Source organism: Adiantum capillus-veneris, chromosome 30 (genome assembly GCF_014529385.1).
Source record: "Adiantum capillus-veneris isolate H3 chromosome 30, ASM1452938v2, whole genome shotgun sequence".
NCBI classification, from domain to species: Eukaryota; Viridiplantae; Streptophyta; class Polypodiopsida; order Polypodiales; family Pteridaceae; genus Adiantum; species Adiantum capillus-veneris.
In genome coordinates this window covers 66,934,678-66,954,967 of record NC_140960.1, presented here as the reverse complement: position 1 = coordinate 66,954,967, position 20,290 = coordinate 66,934,678, and the positions used below count along the sequence as shown (strand labels likewise).

Here is a 20,290-nt window from a genome sequence, read left to right as displayed (position 1 = left end):
GGAGTCTACAGTCCAGCGCCGATTTGGCCAGTTCTTGACGGAGATACAGCGTCATAGGGAGATGCTACTACAGGATCCTATTACAGGGAGGGAGAGACGGCAGCTCCAGCTCACTGACTTCTTTCAGAGATCTACTACAGTGCATATGCCGACACAGGAGGGGGTTTGTAACAAACTTGGACACTCCAAGTCAAGAATCAACCGCGACAGCACCAAATAACCACTTCAAAACAATTCACAGATCACAATAGATTTGCACTGGCCCGGCGGAGTTCCGTGCCTAGAGATATTGGCCCCAAAGACTGGCGCCCCTTTCGGTATTTCTTTTTGTATTAATCAATCATCAAAGTACAAGAGAGCGGTTAGGGTTTCACTCTCAGACTCTGCGTCCAGATGCTCTGAGAAGTGAGGCCCTCACCACTAATTTAAAGGTTACAAGGGATGCCGAAAAGTAGAGCCCCAAAAGCTTTTAAAATCAAAAGCATCAGTTCTCTCTCTCTCTTAGAGAGTCTTTTCTCTTTTTTATTAAAAAAAAAAAGCAAAAGCAAAATTCGTGTCGCTCATCATTTTCCAAAATTTTTTTTTTTTTTTTAATAATAATCCGCCTCCGCGATTTCCGGAATTTAGGGTTTTTGGCAAAAATTAGGGTTTGCAGGAATTTTAGGGTTTCTTGCAAAAATTAGGGTTTCTCTTGTCCGCCATGTCATCACTTTGTGACATACCCCCCTCTTGAAAGCATTGTAATCGACCGCGATTACGCCTGCAAAACCGACAAAAGCCATAAACCGTCTTAGCAGACACTGACTGTTAGTACCTACGTACTAGGAACACACATCTAGCACATGTACAAAATCGACAGTCACATCACACGACATCACAGGACATCACCAGACATCACAGGACATCACATGACATTCAACATTCATTCGGATCTTAGACCATGATTTATCGGCAATGTAGCTAGCAATCACATCTAGGTCCAATCGGGACCTCATCGATGTCCGATTGACTAACCCCTATTGCAACCATGTCTATTTGAGATCAAGTAGACCAAAATGCTGCAGTCATTTCGTCTATCAGTTCCTGCACTCACAAGAAGTCAAGAACAAATCAGTATCATAATCAGGAATTCCATTTCATAAAGTCATCCAGCAGAATACTGTCAGCTCTCAGTATCCCTGAAGCTCAAAGAGACATCAGTGACTTTAGTATCAAAATCGAGGCATCTGTTGACAAAGGAGTGGAGTAACTCCCCTCTTGTGCATCCCACTGCACCAGATCTTCGGCCAAGCTGAATTCTGGGTTCCATTTGGAGTAGACTATGCTAAACCAAAAGCATCGAGGTAAAGTTTCACAATCTGAGGAGTATCTGCTAGGTCCTCCTCCTCCATCCACTTCGCATCAAGTGCAGGATAATTCTTGAACTTAACCAAGAACCGCCTTCGGACTTTACCCTTATTCTTCGTATCCTTATGTGCCAAAATCTGTTCAGGAACAAGGATCTCCTCGTTTTCTTCCACTTCGGGTTGCTCATCAGGCTCCCCATCATCAGGCACATCACCCTTAACAGGGTTCAAGAGACTCACATGCAATGCATTATGAATCCTCCAAGTATCTGGCAGTTCCAATCGGAAGGAGACATCATTTATCTTGTCAGTAATCTGGAAAGGTCCGTAGTATCACATACTAAGCTTTGGAAAAAGCCTCTCCTTTCCCTTTTTCTTTCTTAGGCGTGCCTTCTCAAAAGTAAGAGCACCCAATCATCCTCCTTCAGTTTCCAGTCGCGACGATGGCGATCCGCTGCCTTTTTCTGTCGTTCTTGAGACTTCTGTAAAGTCTCGCGAACCTTGGCAAAAGCCGTATCCAAATCTCGCGAATATTCATCCGCTTCAAATTTCTAATCTTTCGTGCTCAGGAAGGATGGAACCTTCGCAGCAGTTTCAACAATCTCTCATGGCGTCTTCCCCGTCGAAGAGTGTATCGTGTTATTGTAGGCAAATTCCACCAAAGGTAAGTTCTTTTCCCATTGAGTCTCCTAATGCGAGATACAAGACTTCAATAAATCTAAAATCACTGAATTGGCAATCTCAAATTGCCCGTCAGTCTGCAAGTGGAACGATGACGAGGACTGCAACTACGTGCCAATGTTCTCCCAAATTGCCTTCCAAAACCAACTCATAAATCTGGGGTCTATGTCAGAGAGAATCGTCTCAGACGTGCCATGTAATCGGAAAATCATCGTGATCATTCTGTATTCTCGGGAGATCAAAAAAAATGAAATCCATTTCAATATTTTCCCAGGGGCGGGTGGGTATGGGTAAAGGCTGTAACAATCCCTGTGCCTTATGCCTGTCAAACTTGACCTTCTGGCATACCAAGCAACTGCGCACAAACTCTTCCACATCCTTCTTCAGTCTCCGCCAAAAGAAATCTCTCTCTACCCCTTTCATGGTGGTAGCAATGCCGCGGTGCCCCGTAAAAGGTGGACAGTGGCAATCAGTCATAACCTTTTCCCTCAACGGCTGTGTAACGCACAACATAGTCTTTTTCATCAAGTAGCCTTCCCGAAGGAAGTATCCAGCTACTGTCTCCCCATCCCGTATCCGTGTGAAAATATCTGCAAAATCTGTATCTGTGGCACACTGATCGACCATATCCTCGAAGCTCCTATGATGTATCGCGGAAATAGCCAGAACCAACGGTTTCCGAGACAAAGCATCTGCCACCACATTCTTTTGACCCTGCACATGGACAATCTGGAAGTGGAACTGTGACAAGATGTTCACCCACCGCATCTGCTTTTCCGAAAGTTGCTTCTGTGACAAGAAGTGGCGCAAACTCTAATGGTCTGCAAAGACAATAAAATCCGCTCCGAGTAGGTAATGCCGCCACTGAGTAAGAGCATGGATAACCGCCAAAAGCTCTTTCTCATAAATTTGTGCTGTCATCTCCGGCCTAGAGAACAAACGACTCTCGTAAGATATGACATGGCCTTCTTGCATCAAGACCGCACCCAGACTACGACCACAAGCATCACAAAATACTTCAAATGACTTCTGCAAGTCCGGCAAAGTCAAAATAGGTCCCGTAGTCAATTTCTCTTTCAACGTCTGAAAGGCAGTCACCTCTGTGGGTCCCCACGAAAAAGGTACTCCTTTCTGTGTCAAGATATGCAAAGGGGAAGCAACCTCTACAAACTTTCGTATGAACCGCCTGTAGTACGAACACAGTCCCAAGAAGCTTTTAACTTCATGGACATTCTTCAAGTCGGGCCAATTACGGATAGTCTCTATCTTGGCCGGATCCATTTGCACTCCTGCAGCTGACACAATGTGTCCCAAAAAGTGTATCTCTGGTAGGAAAAATTCACTTTTCTTTGCATTAATCACTAACTTGTGATCTCGTAATGCCTGAAAGACTTGAAGCAGATGATCTCTGTGTTCTGCCTCATTCTTGGAGAAAACAATGATGTCGTTAAAGAAAGTGCCAACAAATAGCCTGTACTCTCGAAAAACCCTGTTCATCATCCGGTTAAATGTCGCTGGAGCATTGGTTAAGCCAAAAGGCATCACCAAAAACTCAAATAACCCAAAAGTCGTCCGAAAAGCTGTCTTGTAGACATCTCCTGGTGCTATCCTGATCTGATGATATCCACTCTTCAAGTCAATCTTGCTAAAGCACGAGGATCCCTGTAACCTGTCAAGTATATCATCGATCCTAGGAATCGGAAATTTGTTCGTGATGGTGATTTCGTTGAGAGTGCTATAATCGATGCACATTCTCCAAGATCCGTCTTTCTTCAAAACCAACAACACTGGAGAGCAATACGGTGAAGTACTAGGTTGGACAAGACCCTTTTCCAAGAGGTCTTTCACTGAGTTCATAATCTTTTCATTCTGTACTCGGCTCACACGATAAGGTGGCCGATTCGGTGACGTGCTTCCAGATATCAAATCAATGGTATGATCTTCAAGCCCTCTCAAAAGCAATCGGCATGAGCGTGGAGAAAAAAAAATCTTGGCGTTCTTTTCTTTAGGTCAAAACATATTCAACCTTTATCCATCGTTCAGTTCTCCCAAAAGAATGAGTAAGAAAACTGAAGTTCATCAAGTACAATCTCTAAGCCCTTCATTTATCAAAGTCGCTTTCTCGGCCCGGTAGTCAACCACGGCGTAGTTCTTGTGGTACCAAGGGATCCCGAGTAGAACGTCACTCGCGTGCCCTGAACACCCCTGTCATTGCAAATGAAGTTTGCCAATGCTCAGTGTAATGGCAACATCCCATCCGGGTGCCAGTCGAACTACCTCCGCCTGTGGCGTCAGTCTGTCGGGCGTAGTTCCAAATCGAGCCGCCAATTCCAAGTGAAAAGAAGTTGGCCTTGGTTCCTTCAAAAGAGCTTCCTGATCCTTCACTTTGCCCCGAAAGCGGCAAAGTTTGTACTTTCATTCATTAGATTCGGTGCAGGTCCCACGCCATGTGGTACCAGTTCTGCTTTTCTATCTGCCTTTTCTGCCACATTCCTCAGCTGCTCTCGAACTCTCAGACCTGTCGTCGTCTTTATCATTCTGTTCTTTCTGTGCCTTATCAAGGCACTTTGCGGAAATATGTCCATGTTCCCCGCATCCAAAGCACTTCCCCTCTCTGATGAAGCGAGCTCTCTCCTCAGGAGTAAGCTTGGGTCGTGCATCCTTTTTTTTTTCTCTGGGTTGCTCTTTTTCATTCTACTTTCATTCCCAGAAGTCTGTTCGGCTCGTTGTGTCATGGCCTCATCTGTGGGGTAGGTCAGACTGCCAGAGTGAATGGCAAAGCCCCCGCTTCGCATGACTCATCAACTCCTGAATAGAAGCTGACTTCTGTTCCAAGCAGTGATCTCGGATCTCTGTAGGTAGACCCAAGGTAAACCGCTCAATCTGTTCTCTGAACGAGATCTTCTTGAATAAGAGGCGGGTAGAAAAGAGCTCCAGAATCTTTCACAATAAGAATTCACTGTATCGCTCTTGGTCAGCCAGAGATGGTTCCAAGCAGCTCGTATATCTCGCTCAAACTCTTGAGTCAACCAAGAAGAAATAAAAAGCCTCTTGAATTTCAGCCATGTAACTGGCACAGTCTTGCTTAATAGAAGCGTGGACCACCAAGTACGAGCATTCCCCTTAAAGTAAGAGGTAGCTCTCCGAATCTTGGAGTGCTCTGAATAGCGTCCTCCCGCGAAAGGGATGTCAAACTGCTGTATAAAAGACAAAGCCTTCGAAGCATCTGAGTATCCTGAAAAAGTATCAAACTTGATCGAGTGGCCACCTTCCTTAAACTCTCGGACTTTCTTGCTTTCATCTTCGAGAAAGTCATACTGGTTGGCTTTGTAAAAAGTTCTTCTTGTTCGCATAAAAGTTTCCATCATCGAAATCTGAGCTGTCTGTAGACGAGTCCTCAGTAGAACTGTCAGTCTCTGGGCGAGATGTAGCCTTCTTTGCCTTTTTCTTACCCGTTCCGAAGCTTTGTGTCTTGCTTCGCTTTTTGCTTTTTTTCTGTCTTCTTCGCTCTAATCCGAGGAGCTAGAAGAACTGTCAGAAGAAGAAGAAGAAGAACTGGGCACTCCTTCAAATCGAACACGCTTCTTCCGTTTCTTTGCTTTGTCGAATGTCGACTGATGACCCAAATATCCCGGGAAGTCAGTACCTTTGTTCTGCTTTTTGCCGTGCTTTTTGCCTTTCTTTTGCACGTCGAAAAGATGAGCAATCCGTGCATCAACCACGTTCTCCAGTTCCTTCTCCGTATATTTCTTGGAGGCAGAAGGTTTCTTGGAGTGGTGTTGTGGTTCTCTGCCACTCCATCTGTACCTCTTTCAAAGAGGTCTGGTTCATATATTTTGCCATCTTCGGGTCCTTGGCAAAATTGAGCATCATCTTTGTTGCATCACCAATCAATTGACAACGCTCCATCTCTCTTTGCTCCGCCTGAGTAGGCCGAGGCGGGCCATACTCTCTGTCTGAATCTTCGTTGTGATCCCAGCCCGCATCTCCAGATGCAGAGGGAGTCGACTGATCATTGCCTGAAGCCATAGGTGCCGCGGAAAAAAAAAATTCGGGGATCGGATTTCCCGTAAAAGAGAAATCGGCCGTGCTCTAATACCACTGTAACAAACTTGGACACTCCAAGTCAAGAATCAACCGCGACAGCACCAAATAACCACTTCAAAACAATTCACAGATCACAATAGATTTGCACTGGCCCGGCGGAGTTCCGTGCCTAGAGATATTGGCCCCAAAGACTGGCGCCCCTTTCGGTATTTCTTTTTGTATTAATCAATCATCAAAGTACAAGAGAGCGGTTAGGGTTTCACTCTCAGACTCTGCGTCTAGATGCTCTGAGAAGTGAGGCCCTCACCACTAATTTAAAGGTTACAAGGGATGCCCAAAAGCAGAGCCCCAAAAGCTTTTAAAATCAAAAGCATCAGTTCTCTCTCTCTCTTAGAGAGTCTTTTCTCTTTTTTATAAAAAAAAAAAGCAAAAGCAAAATTCGCGTCGCTCATCATTTTCCAATTTTTTAATTTTTTTTTAAATAATAATCCGCCTCCGCGATTTCCGAAATTTAGGGTTTTTGGCAAAAATTAGGGTTTGCAGGAATTTTAGGGATTCTGGCAGAAATTAGGGTTTCTATTGTCCGCCACGTCATCACTTTGTGACAGGGTTACCCTCCAACGACCTGAGGACCTCCGAGCCAGACGGAGACCGAGAGCATCTGGTTACCAGACACCTGTACTACATGAGAGGGAGATTACAGAGATTCCGGCTCGTCATCAGCGCCGTATCCAGGAGCAGATCGCTCATTTACATCTACATCTAGAGATCATGCTACAGGGGATTTTACTTCGCCATCGCCTATGTATCACATATTACATCCTCATTATGGGACTGGATGGAGCTAGCTAGTTTCCATTGCATTCTTGTACACCCCTACGCATATATTTCACATACCCTTAGTGTTAGTGCTCCATCTCCCACCCCACTCCACTCATCACTCCTATCCTACTAGTTCAATCCTATTTTATTTTATTTCATGTTATATTTTGTCCTTTTTCTGGTCACCCAGAGGGCATTGACAGTTGTACATCGATTTTGTCTCATAGGTCGAGTTCAGCCTCTAGTAGACGTTAATAAAGCTCTCTCTCTCTCTCTCTCTCTCTCTCTCTCTCTCTCTCTCTCTCTCTCTCTCTCTCTCTCTCTCTCTCTCTCTCTCTCTCTCTCTCTCTCTCTAAGTCCCACGCCGAATCCATTGTGCAAACATGACATGACACAAGCCAAACTCACAACTAGACACACATAGTGGGCGGACATCCGGCTCACCTCCCAGCCATAGAGCAATACAGGCTCACCCCCAAGCCTAGGAGCCTGCAGCCAAGCGAGCTAGCCTCTACCACAAGGGCCGGTGTCCCATACCACCAAACCCACACCAGTACGGGTGTGCGGGCAGAGCTGCCAAGGGCCAAGAGTCCAAGTGTGGTGATCACACAAGATGTCTCACAAATGAGACTCGAATAGGACTTCATAACCAAAGGGCCAAGTTCACACTGGACGGACATAACTGCAAGCGCCCATCCTGATGTCTGGGGACGTAACACTTACCCCCTTATTTTTTAATTGCGCACATGAAAGCTTTTGTAAAAAAGTATGTGCAGGAATGCGTACAATGTCAACTCAACAAAGCTGAACATCAAAAGTGCGCTAGGTTGCTACATCCTTTGCAAATTCTCCATAATAAATAAGCAAGCATTTCTATGGACTTTGTAGTTGGATTACCTCGAACCAACTGTGGTCACGATGCCATTTGGGTCATCGTTGATCGATTCACGAAGATGGCGCGATTTATTTATACACGCTCCATCGTAAAGAGCCACAAATTAGCTCAGCTCTTTGTGGAACATTTATACAAATTATATGGTTTGCCCTACGCAATTGTAAGCGACTGTGATCCAAAATTCACAGGTAAATTTTGACAGACGGTCTTCAAAAAATTGGAGACCTATTTGTGCATGTCGTCCTCAGATCATCCTAAAACTGATGGACTTCCATGCTCCGAGCGTATGTCTCTCGTCGCCAATCTACTTGGGAACACTATCTTCCACACAATGAGTTTGCTTATGGCAGTACAAAGCACTCGGCTACTGGCTATAGCCCGTTTATGCTTATGTATGGTTAAGAGCCGAAACCACCAATTGCCACCGGATTCAAGGGGATCAAGATGCGATCGGTAGCCAATTTCTTACATGATATGCAAGAAATGCTCCAGATCGCGAAAGAGAGCATAAAGACAGCACAAGATCGTGCCACATCGACAACCCCACGAACTCTAGGAGGGCATGTGGGTATACCTTAGAGTGTCGAAGGATTTCGACACGATCCGAACTGATCCATGCTCGAAATTATCTTCTCGCTATTGTGGTCCGTTTCAGATCACATAGAGGATAAGTGGGGTTTCTTACAAGCTGGACTTGCCTTCAAGCATTGCTGTTAATCCCGTGTTCCACGTGACCCATCTGAAAGAACGGTTGGGGAGGGATGACTTAGTAATTCCTCATGAGCAAGTCTCGAACTTGCAAGATACCACCCGTTACGTTCCACTTGAACCGGAATCGGTTCTCGTTCAAAGGGTCCACAAGTCCTGTATCTTGAGTATTTGATTAACTAGAGGTGTCGTCCTGGATCCCAAGCCACTTGGGAGTCAGTTAGATCGTTAAGCAATCGTTTCCCCGGTTTTATAACCAAGGATATTTCTAGAGTGCCAATTGCATAATCGTTGGCATCCGTTTCCACCACAAAGGGTTTGTTCGCCGTTCGGATCCACTATCTGCAACATCTGTGTAGTAGTAACAAGCTGCTTCAAAGTTTGGAAAAATTGCTCGAGCTCATCGATCTATCGAATCAACAAACTAACACTACACTTTTTGCTTTGGATGCCCTTTAGCAGACGAGTAAAGGGTTCGACAATACGAGCGTAGTCCTTGATAAACTTCCGAAAGAAGCGAGTAAAACCCAAAAAGGATTTTACTTGCCTAATCGAGCGAAGAATGGGCCAATCCAGCACAGAATGTATCTTCTCGGTTATAGACTTGGACACCCCAAGTCGGGAATCTGACACGATGTCACAAACTGATGACGTGGCAGTGCTCGGACACACACACGCGGATGACGTGGCCGACAATATGGATTCCGTGATTTTGCGTTGACTGCTGACATGACAGGACAGTACAAATTTCCTAATTTTACGTTGACTGGCTACAGAAGTGGCAGGACAGTACGGATTTCCTGCTTTTATACTGGCATGCTGACTGTTGGATTAAAGGCCCAAATGACCCCTTTAGTGTATATTTTTAAAGGTTACTAACCTTTGGCCAAGTTCACATTGAACTTGGCCACTAACTTAAAAATGGTCCTATACTTTAATAAAGGGAATGAGAGCCAAACTTATTCTCTCAACTATTCCCCTTACGTATCGTGCAGCTCTCTCTCTCTCTCCTTCTTCGATTCCTAGCGCCCCATTTCTGCAGGTCATTGCCACCTCTCCAAGCCTCAAGACTTGCACACCTCTCGTGCTCTATCACTGGCACCCATTGTTGCGTGCTCATCAACTGGTATCAGAGCAAAATTAGGGTTTGCTTCCAAACCTGCAAACGCTGATTTTCAACCAAGGAGGTCAACTTTTACGCGAAATTTTGCAATTTTATCGCCAAAGGACTCGTCCCCAAACACTAGAGGGCTCCCGGCTAGTCAAATTGACCTAAAACAAGCTGAAATTAGGTCAAAATCAGCAAATTACAAGTTATGACAGGAAAATACAGGTTTTGCAAATCATGTATTAAGGTATGGAAACATCTTTACTAGGTCCCTGCTACCCGAAAACAAAAAAATTGCCGGAAAACAGGTCCTAAAACAGGCGTTTTCAGTAAAATTCAGATTTACGAAAGTTTTTGCAAGTGTATTTTTAATGCATCTACATTGAGGAAAGTGCAAATCGATGCAATTTATGCACATTTGACAAGTTTTGGCTATGTATGACCATTTGTGGCTCAATTTTTGCAATTTGATACTATAAATTGGGGCTTTTGCTCATACATGCTTCTAAAGGCTGTGCATTAGCTTTATGTATGTCCTGTGAGACTAAAAACAACTAAAATTGTTGTTTTTTAGCACAAATTCACTCGCTGAAATTTCCTACGCATAAATTTCAGAAATTGTTTTTTTGCGCCTAAATTGACCCATTTTGCCCCAAATTGCTCCTGTGACCATTTGGAGCTGTAGTGCACACTTCTTTGAGGCTATACTCCGGTTTTGGTACATTTTGCCCAAAAATTCAGCGTATTAGCCCTCTTATTCGTGCAACTATGGCCTCATCTTCTTCGGAAGTGAAGAATCTCTTCGAGATTTGGAGGTTCAATGGAACAGGTTTCGACCTTTGGAAAGACAGAATCCACGGAATCCTATTTCTTGAAGATTGTGAAGGGGCACTTGAACAGGTAAAGCGACAGAACATGTCGGATGAAGCATGGGTTAGCCGGAATAGGAAGGCAGTTACATACATTAAAATGGCCATGACTGATGAGACAGTCATTGATTTGAAAGGTCTCACAAATGCTTTTGATGTGTGGGAGAAGTTAAAGGCGATGTATGAGAATACAACGCCCGTCAACCAAGTGCATTTGATGCGAAAACTTGTTGGCATGCAGCTAGATGAGTCCAAGAGTGCCGCAAAGCACTTGTCGTTGTTTACAGGTACTTTGTCGCAATTACAAGATTCAAGTTTGCTTCCTTTTGATGATAAGCTGAAAGCTATCTTCTTGCTTATGACCTTACCTGATTCATGGGAAACATTGGTGGTTTCATTGTCGAATAACCCCAATTTTATCTTTGATGGTGTTAGGGGTTCTATCTTGAATGAGGAAATCAGGAGGAAAGCAGGTGGAGAGGGAGGCAGCTCTGCCAACATGATTAGAGGCACGACAAAGAAGAAGAATGTCTATGCACAAAGGAGTAAGAGTAAGAGTAAGGAAAGGGGAAACGCCAACAAAGGCAAGGGTGATGTGACTTGCTATCAATGTGGTAGGAAAGGTCACAAGAAACCTGATTTGCAGGTACTACAAAGCCGAGTTAGAACGGAAAAAGAATGGCAGAGACAAAAAGAAAGAGAAGAAGGAAGTCAAGACCGATGCACAGGATAGCTCAAAGGACAAAGAGAAGGCCAATGTGGCTTCTAGTGTCGTGATTGAGGAGCTGTCAGATGTAGAGGACATCTTGTGTGCCACTTTGTCAAATGATGATGCTTATGACCTTGATGCCTCTCTTAATGTTCATTCACAGGACATGCCGATCACCAAGAGTGATCTTATTGATGCTTTGTTGACTGTCAATGATGCATTATCCCATACTTGGATAGTTGATTCCGGTGCTTCATTTCATGTGACTCCTATCAAGAAGTGTTTCTCTACTGATGATGCGGGCAAGCATGGCCATGTATACCTTGGAAACAATCATGCACGTTCCATTGAGGGTATTGGCACAGTACATCTCTCCATAGAGGGCACAAATGAGCTTGTCTTGCATGATGTTAGATATGTGCCGAGAATCAAGAAGAGTCTGCTTTCTATTGGTCAGATGGATATGCATGGTTACAGCATCTTGTTTTAGAGAGGATCATGGAAAATGACTAAAAGCTCAAGGCTGATTGTAAAGGGCACAAAGAAAGGGACACTTTACTGCATGCATGGAAAGGCCGTGTTGGGCAAGTTTATTGCATTGGCTGAAATTAACTCTCACATGGAGTTATGGCACAAGAGGCTTAAGCCGGTCATATGAGCCAAAAGGGCCTTTCTAAGCTTTGTACTTTGAACAAGCTTGATGCTAAAGGCACAAAGCTTGACTTTGTAATGAATGTCAATATGGCAAGCAAGTAAAGCGTTCTTATTACTCCGGTGTCTCGTAAATCTTGTGTGCTTGATCTTGTACATTCTGATGTATGTAGCATGCCTACTAAGTCCATGGGAGGTGCATGCTATTTTGTCTCCTTTGTTGATGATCATTCTAGGAAAATTTGGGTTTATTTGCTTAAATCTAAGGATGAAGCCTTTGCTGCGTTTAAGAAATTTCATACATTTGTGACCACCCAAACAGGTAGAAAGCTGAAATGCTTGCGTACGGACAATGGGGGGAGTTCACAAGTGCTGAATTTAACAAATTTTGTGAAAATTTGGCCATTAAGAGGGAGCTTACTGTGCCATACAGCCCCTCTTCTAATGGTGTGGCTGAAAGATTCAATAGGACACTTTGTGAGAGGGTGAGATGCATGTTGTCCACAGCTAATCTCTCTCATGGATTTTGGGGAGAAGCTTTGAAAACTGTAATGCATATATGCAATCGGTCCCCTCACATGTCTTTGAAAGGTGACATCCCTGAAGAGGTTTGGTCTGGCAAGCCTGCTTCATATGATCACTTATGCATTTTTGGTTACGAAGCTTTTGTGCATATTACACCTGAGTTGAGAAGCGAACAGATGCCAAGTCCATTAAAGGCCTCTTCATGGGATATGGTGAAGAAGGTGAAATGGGTTACAGGATTTGGTTACCTCAGCTCAAAAGGGTTGTACGCAACCAGGATGTTGTTTTTAATGAGGCAAGGTTGCTTCAAAACAATTGTGCCTCAAAGCATGACCATAAAAGGGTCAAATTTCAGCATGACCAGCCACCTGTTAGGCCTATTCTTGACCCTCAGGATGCACCACATATGGCTGAAAATGTAGATGATCCAGTGGTGTTTGAGCCAGAAGATGTTGGGCAGCAAATTGAGGCTCCTGAAGGGCATTTGCAGCCACAAAACAATGCTGAAAATGATGTACAGCAGCCCATTGTTGATGATTTTATCATGCCAACCTTTGACAAGATAAGCTTGAAGCTGCCTAGCTATCTCGTCTTCCTCTGTCAGGCTGAACCTATAAGGTTGCCGAGAGACGGGATGGCTACCAGGCAAAAGCTTTATCTTATGATCAAGATCAGGCCCACGAGACGATGGAAGCCATTTGGTAAATCCGGCAAAAAGACATCCGCAAATTCAACCAAAACAAAATCCAAATAACATTTAACAATTACATCATGATCAAACAAAGACTCAGAAGTTTTCAGTGCAATAATCTCACTTTTTGAAAGAAGAGAATGACATTGAGACGGAAAATTAACGACAGAATCTTTAACCCAATAAACTGCAAGTTGGACACTGGAATCATGAGACAACACATTGAATTCAGTAGCTGAAAGCAAATTTACATTATAATCCGCGGTCAGGAAACAGGAGATCCCTCTACCACATGGTACACACCATCAAGTTCAAAGAAAACTGCATGCAATGCAATCTAATGGGCCATACTGGTCCATTCTAAAGTTCTTCATTAATTTGTCTCTAAGATTCTCTCTATCTCTAAGGTTCAAAAACCAGGACAATCCCAAGGAGGTCGGACACACGGTAACCTCATTGGTGCTGAGTAGTCGCTACATTCTTCTCCTTCAACAACGCCTTCCTCGACACCATCTCCCTCCCCATCACCCTCTTCGGTTTCCTCTATCTCCCTTGCCATCCCGGATTGAGCCTGAAAGCAAAGATGAGATATGGGCAGTAGATGGCCAGCCAAAGCCTACGCATGACTATGTCACTACTCTCACTTGCTGCCTATGTTCGCTCTCTCACCCCCTTCGTTCCCAACTCTGCACCTCCCTAGCTCTCGGCACTTTCCTCCACCTCTAGGCACTTTCGGCCTGCGCGTCCATCCTCTCCACTCTTCGCCGTCCCCAAATCTCCGCACTTTCCTCCACCTCTGGCTAGGGCAGCATCACCAGCCTCTAACTCATGGGCCCGCCCAACTCTCTCTCTATGTCTTGCTCTACTTCACATGATCGCCATCACCCAACAACACAGATGACATTCTCCTCCTCACCTGCCTCAAGGAGTCGCATGTGCATGCACAATTGAAACAAAGAGAGAGAGAGAGAGAGAGAGAAGTCGCATGTGCATGCACAATTGAAGAGAGAGAGAGAGGAGTCGCATGTGCATGCACAGTTGAAGAGAGAGAGAGAGAGGAGTCGCATGTGCATGCACAGTTGAAGAGAGAGAGAGAGAGAGAGAGAGAGAGAGCGAGAGGCTCTCGCAATTTTGCAAAGAGATTTTTTTTGCCCCTAAAAAAGATCTAAAACAATCTCTCTGTCTCTCTTTCCCTCTCCTCCATGTGCCCTCCTCGCCCTTTTCTACTCAAAAGCCTTCCTTTCCCTTTCCACTCTAATCCTTTTCTTTTAGTTTTTCAAATTGCATCCGCTGAGATATTATCAAAACTAATGGAAAAAAGATTGTAGGGACATACTCGATAGACAGAGAAGTTGTCTTATCGTAAAACCATGGCATGCCTAAAATAACATATATATGCTCAAGGCCCATGATGCAGAAGTCCAAGACTTCGTGGTAACGTTGGATTCGGAGGTCGAGTCGTGGCACAAACTCGGTCCATTGGTCGCTCCTACATTCCGCATAACGGACCACAAACGGATGGTTTGTGGGTGACATGTTGAGCTCAAGTGCCTGTACCACACGAGAAGAAATAAAATTATGAGCGGAGCCGTTGTCGAATAAGACTATCACAACGTGGCCATTGATCTCTACTTTAATGCGGAGGAGATCGTGCGGGCCAAATACAGCCTTATTAGAGCGACAACTCGGGCAGCTACGTGCATTTACATGAAAAATCTCTGAATCAAAAAAAGACAAAGTACCTGGATTGTCAACGACGTTTACCAAAGTAGTCGTCGGTGCGGAGGTAGATCGCTTCCTCTTTTGCATAGGACACGCCTCGTCGCCGCGGAAGTGGCCAGTCTGATGGCAATCAAAACAACGGTTCTTCTTCTGATCCTCTATACGAGCTGCCTTTGATTTGCCTTCATTCTTTGATTTCTTCTGCGAGGGTCCGATGACTAACTTGTGGTTGCTAAAGCATTTGAATGCTTGTACTTTGACGTGGAGGGACCACGGCGAGGAGTTTCCCCGTACGTCGGGCCACCTTCGGAAGCCGCCAAGGTATTATCATAATTCTTGTCGAACTTATAGATGTCCTCAATAGATGTTATCGGATTGCGTAATACTACATTATAATGTGTTGGCCGCAATCCAAAAAAGTACAACATGTGCACAATGACCTTAGGATCATCAAGAGCCTTCATATTGTGGAGAAGATCCTTGAAGGCCTGTGAGAGTAAGCGTCTAAAGTTCGTTTTCCCATCTTGCAACGAAAAAGCTTATTAAAGCATTAGATCCTATCGACCTGCGCAAAGCAGGTTCGAAAGATCGGTTGGAACTCTACCCAAGTTGTGTTTGCGGTCGTAACGCAGCCCACCAAGAATAGGCCTTCCCCTTTAGCATGAACGGAAGTTGCCCAAGACATTGGGCGTCTGTAAAACGATGCATAACGAAGAAGGTTGTCCATTTCGCCAACCACAAGTCTATAGCGGTCTCTTCACACTCTTTCATTTCCCCGTTGAAGGGGTCAGGATAAAGTTGAAGAGGCAAAGTAACCATGGTGACGGGCGAAAACGGGACGTGTAGAGCATAGCTCCACAGTTGCCTCTGCATCTCTACTAACTGTTGTTGCAACATAGTTACGAGAGATGTGTTAGAGGTAGATGGTGGGAAAGAAGAACTCTCGAGACGAAGCCCATGCAAGTGTGTGGAATCAGGAGGAGAAAGAGGCACCTCCTCCATGGGTTGATGCGTGCTAGCAGCGCCATTCTCGTGCAAAGCAGCATTGTGTGATGGGATGGCGCTTAGCAGGAGCTCGCTTGAAAAATGCGCCCAAGGATTAGTAGAATAAGTAGGTAGTAGTAAGTGAGAGAGATGGAGAGAGTATAGGAGACACAGGGGGAGAAAGAGATTGCTTTCACGTGCAAAATAGGATGGTGGCGATGTAAGTTGTCATGAGACAGGCACCACGTGCCAACGGAAAAGAACAGACTCAACAGACTTTTAGCACTTCAATAACAACTGAACAGAAAGAGATGCACAACACACGAGACAGGGAGTGGCAAAATTCCACCCCAAGAGAGCACTGGGCCCAAACCTTGGCGCCCCTTTCGGTACTCCAGACTCTGCACCTCCATGCAGGAGCGTGGCAGAGAATTAGCCCATGGCACATATTTAAAGGCCCTTGGCCTATGAAAAGCATCAAACTCAAAAGCATCTGGCCTCAAAAGCCGGCGTTGAAAACTGCCCAGTGTAAATCACGAAAATTCGTATAGGATGCCACGTCAGTGCAGTTAGTGTGAAACGTAGAATTCCATATAGGCTGCCATGTCAGCAAGTCAGAACAAAATGCGGGCGTCCGTACAACTATCACGTCATCGCTTTGTGTGTATATGTGTGTAGAGGTCCCACTTTATTTGATCTCTTTAGGTCACTAGGGCCCCATCGAATGGGGTCCCATAAGTTGGTAGGACTTCTTCTTCTTCTACTGCTTCTTCTTAGGGTTTAGGCCCCTCGGTCGGAATCTGCAGGTTGGCTCCGTTCAGTGGCTTGACACGTCAGCAGTTTGTGACATAAGTGGCACGCCCACACGTATCAGTGTGGTTTATATAGAGGAGAGCGGGTTAACCACCATAGGTTTAACCCGGAGTGTTAAGACTTGGTTTGCCCAACTGTTTTTACAAGAGTTCATACTCTTTTTTTAAACAAATGTGGGTGGCCCTTTACTTAAAAAATGTTGGGCGTTGTTAACATGTTACGGGCCACACTTAAAAAATGTTGGGCGTCCACTCAAGTGGGAAGAGATTAAAAACAAACCTTTAATGTTAACGTGTTACAGGCCACACATACAGGCCGTTTCTGCAAACTGATTTGTGCGTGGTGCCACCCTCGTTCATCGATGTGCCAACTCGATTGGAGCCACCCTCAGCACTGCCCTCTGTATCGCCGCCCTAGTCCTATATACCTCTGTACCGCCTTGGGCACCACCTGTGCGCCGCCCTAACTTAACCCTGCACGCCGAGCTGGCTGGTTTCTTGCGCACCTGCAATGGCATTGACCCGCTGAGAACAACCGCTTTGTAGCTAGCTGACCAAGCAACGCCGCCCTTGCATTGTTGCCATATCGTCACACCTGTAGCATTGTCATAGTAGCTATTGGTACATGTTGCTGCAACCACCCTGGAGGGTGCTCGCCTACTCTCAAATTGTATTAAGCGCTAGTTCTCGAAAGCTCCTTCATCTCAAAAAGTAAACTCCATCTCCATTATGCGCAAAATGTACTCCAAAAGGGAAAAAAAACACTCTCGTCGTGGTGTGCCTACGGAGGGGTGCTGCCATGTCCCCAAAGTGGCAGCTCTCGATGACACCCTCAAGCACATTTAGCCGTCAGAGAGGCCAAAATGACTTACCAAGCATCCATGTGACTTCCATTGACAATCAACATTCCACACACGAGATTCCATGAGGAAAGACTTACCAGATTCTCACCACCGGCTGGCATGTGTCCCCCCTTGCCCTCCTCTCTCACTAGCAGCGTCCCATACCACCCTATACGAGAGTTGGGTGAAGGTGATCGCCATGTGCAAGAGAAAAAACGCAAGTGGAGAAGGGTTTCTCCGCGACAGAAAAGCTCCAGTTTCCATCGCTTGCCTCGCTAATCCAGCCCTTGGGAGGAGAAGAACCTGATGCAGAAGGTGGTGCGCCCGGTTCGAGACCATGGAAAGCTAAAGCTCTTGATACCATGTATACTGGCGATTCATACCATGTGAGAGAGAGCGTGTGCAAAAGCGTGAGAGAGAGAGAGAGAGAGAGAGAGAGAGAGAGTCATAGGCACACACATCTGATACGTTGTATTGCAGGGTCTTTTGCTATGATAATCATGGGGGCTGATCGCCCCCTCTTCCTACATCTAGCGTTTGTGGTCTCTCTCTCTCTCTCTCTCTCTCTCTCTCTCTCTCTCTCTCTCTCTCTCTCTCTCTCTATATGTATATATATATATATATATATATATATATATATAACGCTTCCGCACACGCACACTCTCACAATCGGTAGGCTTGAGGAGGTTCCTGATAGAGATGGATTTACTTTGAGTAGACAACATTATCCTTCCCAGACGTCTTTCGAGGGTCGCGCTTGGATGGTATACATGTCACAAGACAAGCACCAGTGCCAATAGAAAAGAATAGACTCAACAGACTTTTAGCACATCAATAACAACTGAACTCTGAGAGAGAGAGAGAGAGAGAGAGAGAGAGACGACACGCGACACGCAGTGGCAGAATTTTACGCTAGAGAGTATTGGCCCCAAACCTTGGCGCCCCTTTCGGTATTTCTTTATATTGCATCAACACAGTACAAGCCCGTACTCCACGCTCTGCACCTTCGTCCAGAAGCATGCCAAAGAATGAGCCCATGGCCTCATATTTAAAGGCCTTAGGCCCAAAAGCAGAAAAGCCTTCAAACTCAAAAGCATCTGGTCCAAAAGCAATGTCCAAAAGATGCCAGCGTGATTTGCGAAAATCCGTACAATTGCCACATCAGCAACGCAAATCGCGAAAATCCTTACAGGCTGCCACGTCAACATGTCAGCGCAATTTCCGGGCTGTCCATACGGTTGCCACGTCATCAGCTCTACGGTGCACTACCACCTCTCAGGGCAGCCTTCCATAGGCTAGCTGGCCATTCTGTAAGCACGTTTCCTTGACCAAGATCTATGCAGTAGATTTATGCTCTCAGAGCATGTTGGAGGTGATGCACATGCCGAGGCCGTGTCAGTGGTCTCGAGCAATTGGTAGTGTCAGTAGCAGTCGCAGTTGTGAGTGCCTCCGGTCTATCCATTGGGCATGTCAATTCTATGCTGGACCACCCTTGGTCACTTGTTATCAGCATGGAGAGCCTTTCCCAGATCGCTCTCTCTCTCTCTCTCTCTCTCTCTCTCTCTCTCTCTCTCTCTCTCTCTCTCATTTTCAGATCTTTGAGGTCTCCTAGGATAGTTTCCTACGACGATAAAATCCTCTTCTTCTTCTTCTTCTACCAGTATATTCTCTCTCTAACAAATTTTCTCCATCCAAAACTATTGGCAGGTTTTCACTCTAAAGCAGAGTAATTTCTCTCTAAAAAGATTTACTCTTTATTTCTGTTCTCGAAAAAGCATCCACATGCTTCAGAAACCTCAGATTGCAGCTGAGAGGGGAGAATGCTTCTTCTCTTGCACAATTCTCTGATTTTTTTGTGTGAGCAGCTTTCTGGGCGCTGTGTGTGTGTGTGTGTGTGTGTGTGTGTGTGTGTGTGTGTGTGTGTGTGAGAGAGAGAGAGAGAGAGCTGTCTCTCGGTGGGAAGGATAGGGGTATGGGTGGACCTGCATGTGTGCGTCATTGATACGCAAGAAGAAGAGAGCTCTACTGACCGATGATGGAGGCGTAATGGAAGGCTCCTCATCAAGAGAAGGGAGGTGGGATTGCCAATCTTTGTTCCAAATGAAGCCATCGGAGGAAGTGATGGGGTCAGGGATGGCTTCACCCCACGTTTTTCGAATGCGGAAGTCGAGGGGAGGGCCGCCATACTCACCAGGGCCATCGCCTTTGGACCATTGCCAGCGTTGGCGGGGGCCTCTCCGAGGGGGCGAGAGACGCGGCTCTGCTGCATCCTGCTGCGGCTGTTGTTGTTGCTGCTGCTGCTGTAATGCAGCTCCCGCTATTGGAGGGGAGAGCGAAGCTCTGACAAGAGTAGACGCGGCCGTTGAGTACACCATGGCCATCTTCTCGAAGGAGAATGATAATTGCTCACACTATATCCAGTCCACTGGAAAATATGTATTTTTATTTTTATTTTTTGGAAGAAGTTGAAGTCTCAATCTTTCCGGGGGCGGGGGGGAAGAATAGAAAGCAAAAGAGATGTGCATCTAACTTGACGACAAATAGAGAAGCCTTATCAATTGTGGCATTTAGATACACACACACACATCTACTAACATAATATGGCGGCCAAACTTCTACTTCCCACTTGTCGACTTTTGCGAAATGAAGGCTACATCCAAAAAAAGCGAATGAATTTTCTCCAGGCAACTTGGTGGCGGCTCTGCAAGGCTTTGAATGTTTTTTAGTTGTGTCTCCTTGCTCGCTCATATTTCGTGCTCATATAGCTCCTTGCTCACTCATATTTCGTGCTCCCAGATACACAGAGAGAGAGAGAGCGCGAGACTCGGTCTGCAGGTATCCTTTCTCTTTTGCTCATATTCTCTGTGTGTTGTGAGTA

General features: G+C 45.4%; 1 protein-coding gene across 2 annotated transcripts in view; it reads right to left on the bottom strand.

Annotated features, from left to right (window-relative positions):
- LOC147418130 (ATP synthase protein I-like protein) overlaps nucleotides 1-19,840 on the bottom strand; it is a 54,580-nt gene extending 34,740 nt beyond the window's left edge. Inside the window, exon 1 of one of the 2 annotated variants that reach the window (XM_086506511.1) lies at nucleotides 19,443-19,840. In XM_086506511.1, coding sequence (XP_086362637.1) covers nucleotides 19,443-19,793 — 351 coding nt within the window. In that variant the 5' untranslated portion in view covers nucleotides 19,794-19,840. The remainder of the gene's footprint in view (nucleotides 1-19,442) is intronic. The other variant, XM_086506510.1, reaches the window with a different exon arrangement.
- Nucleotides 19,841-20,290: the final 450 nt, after the last annotated feature.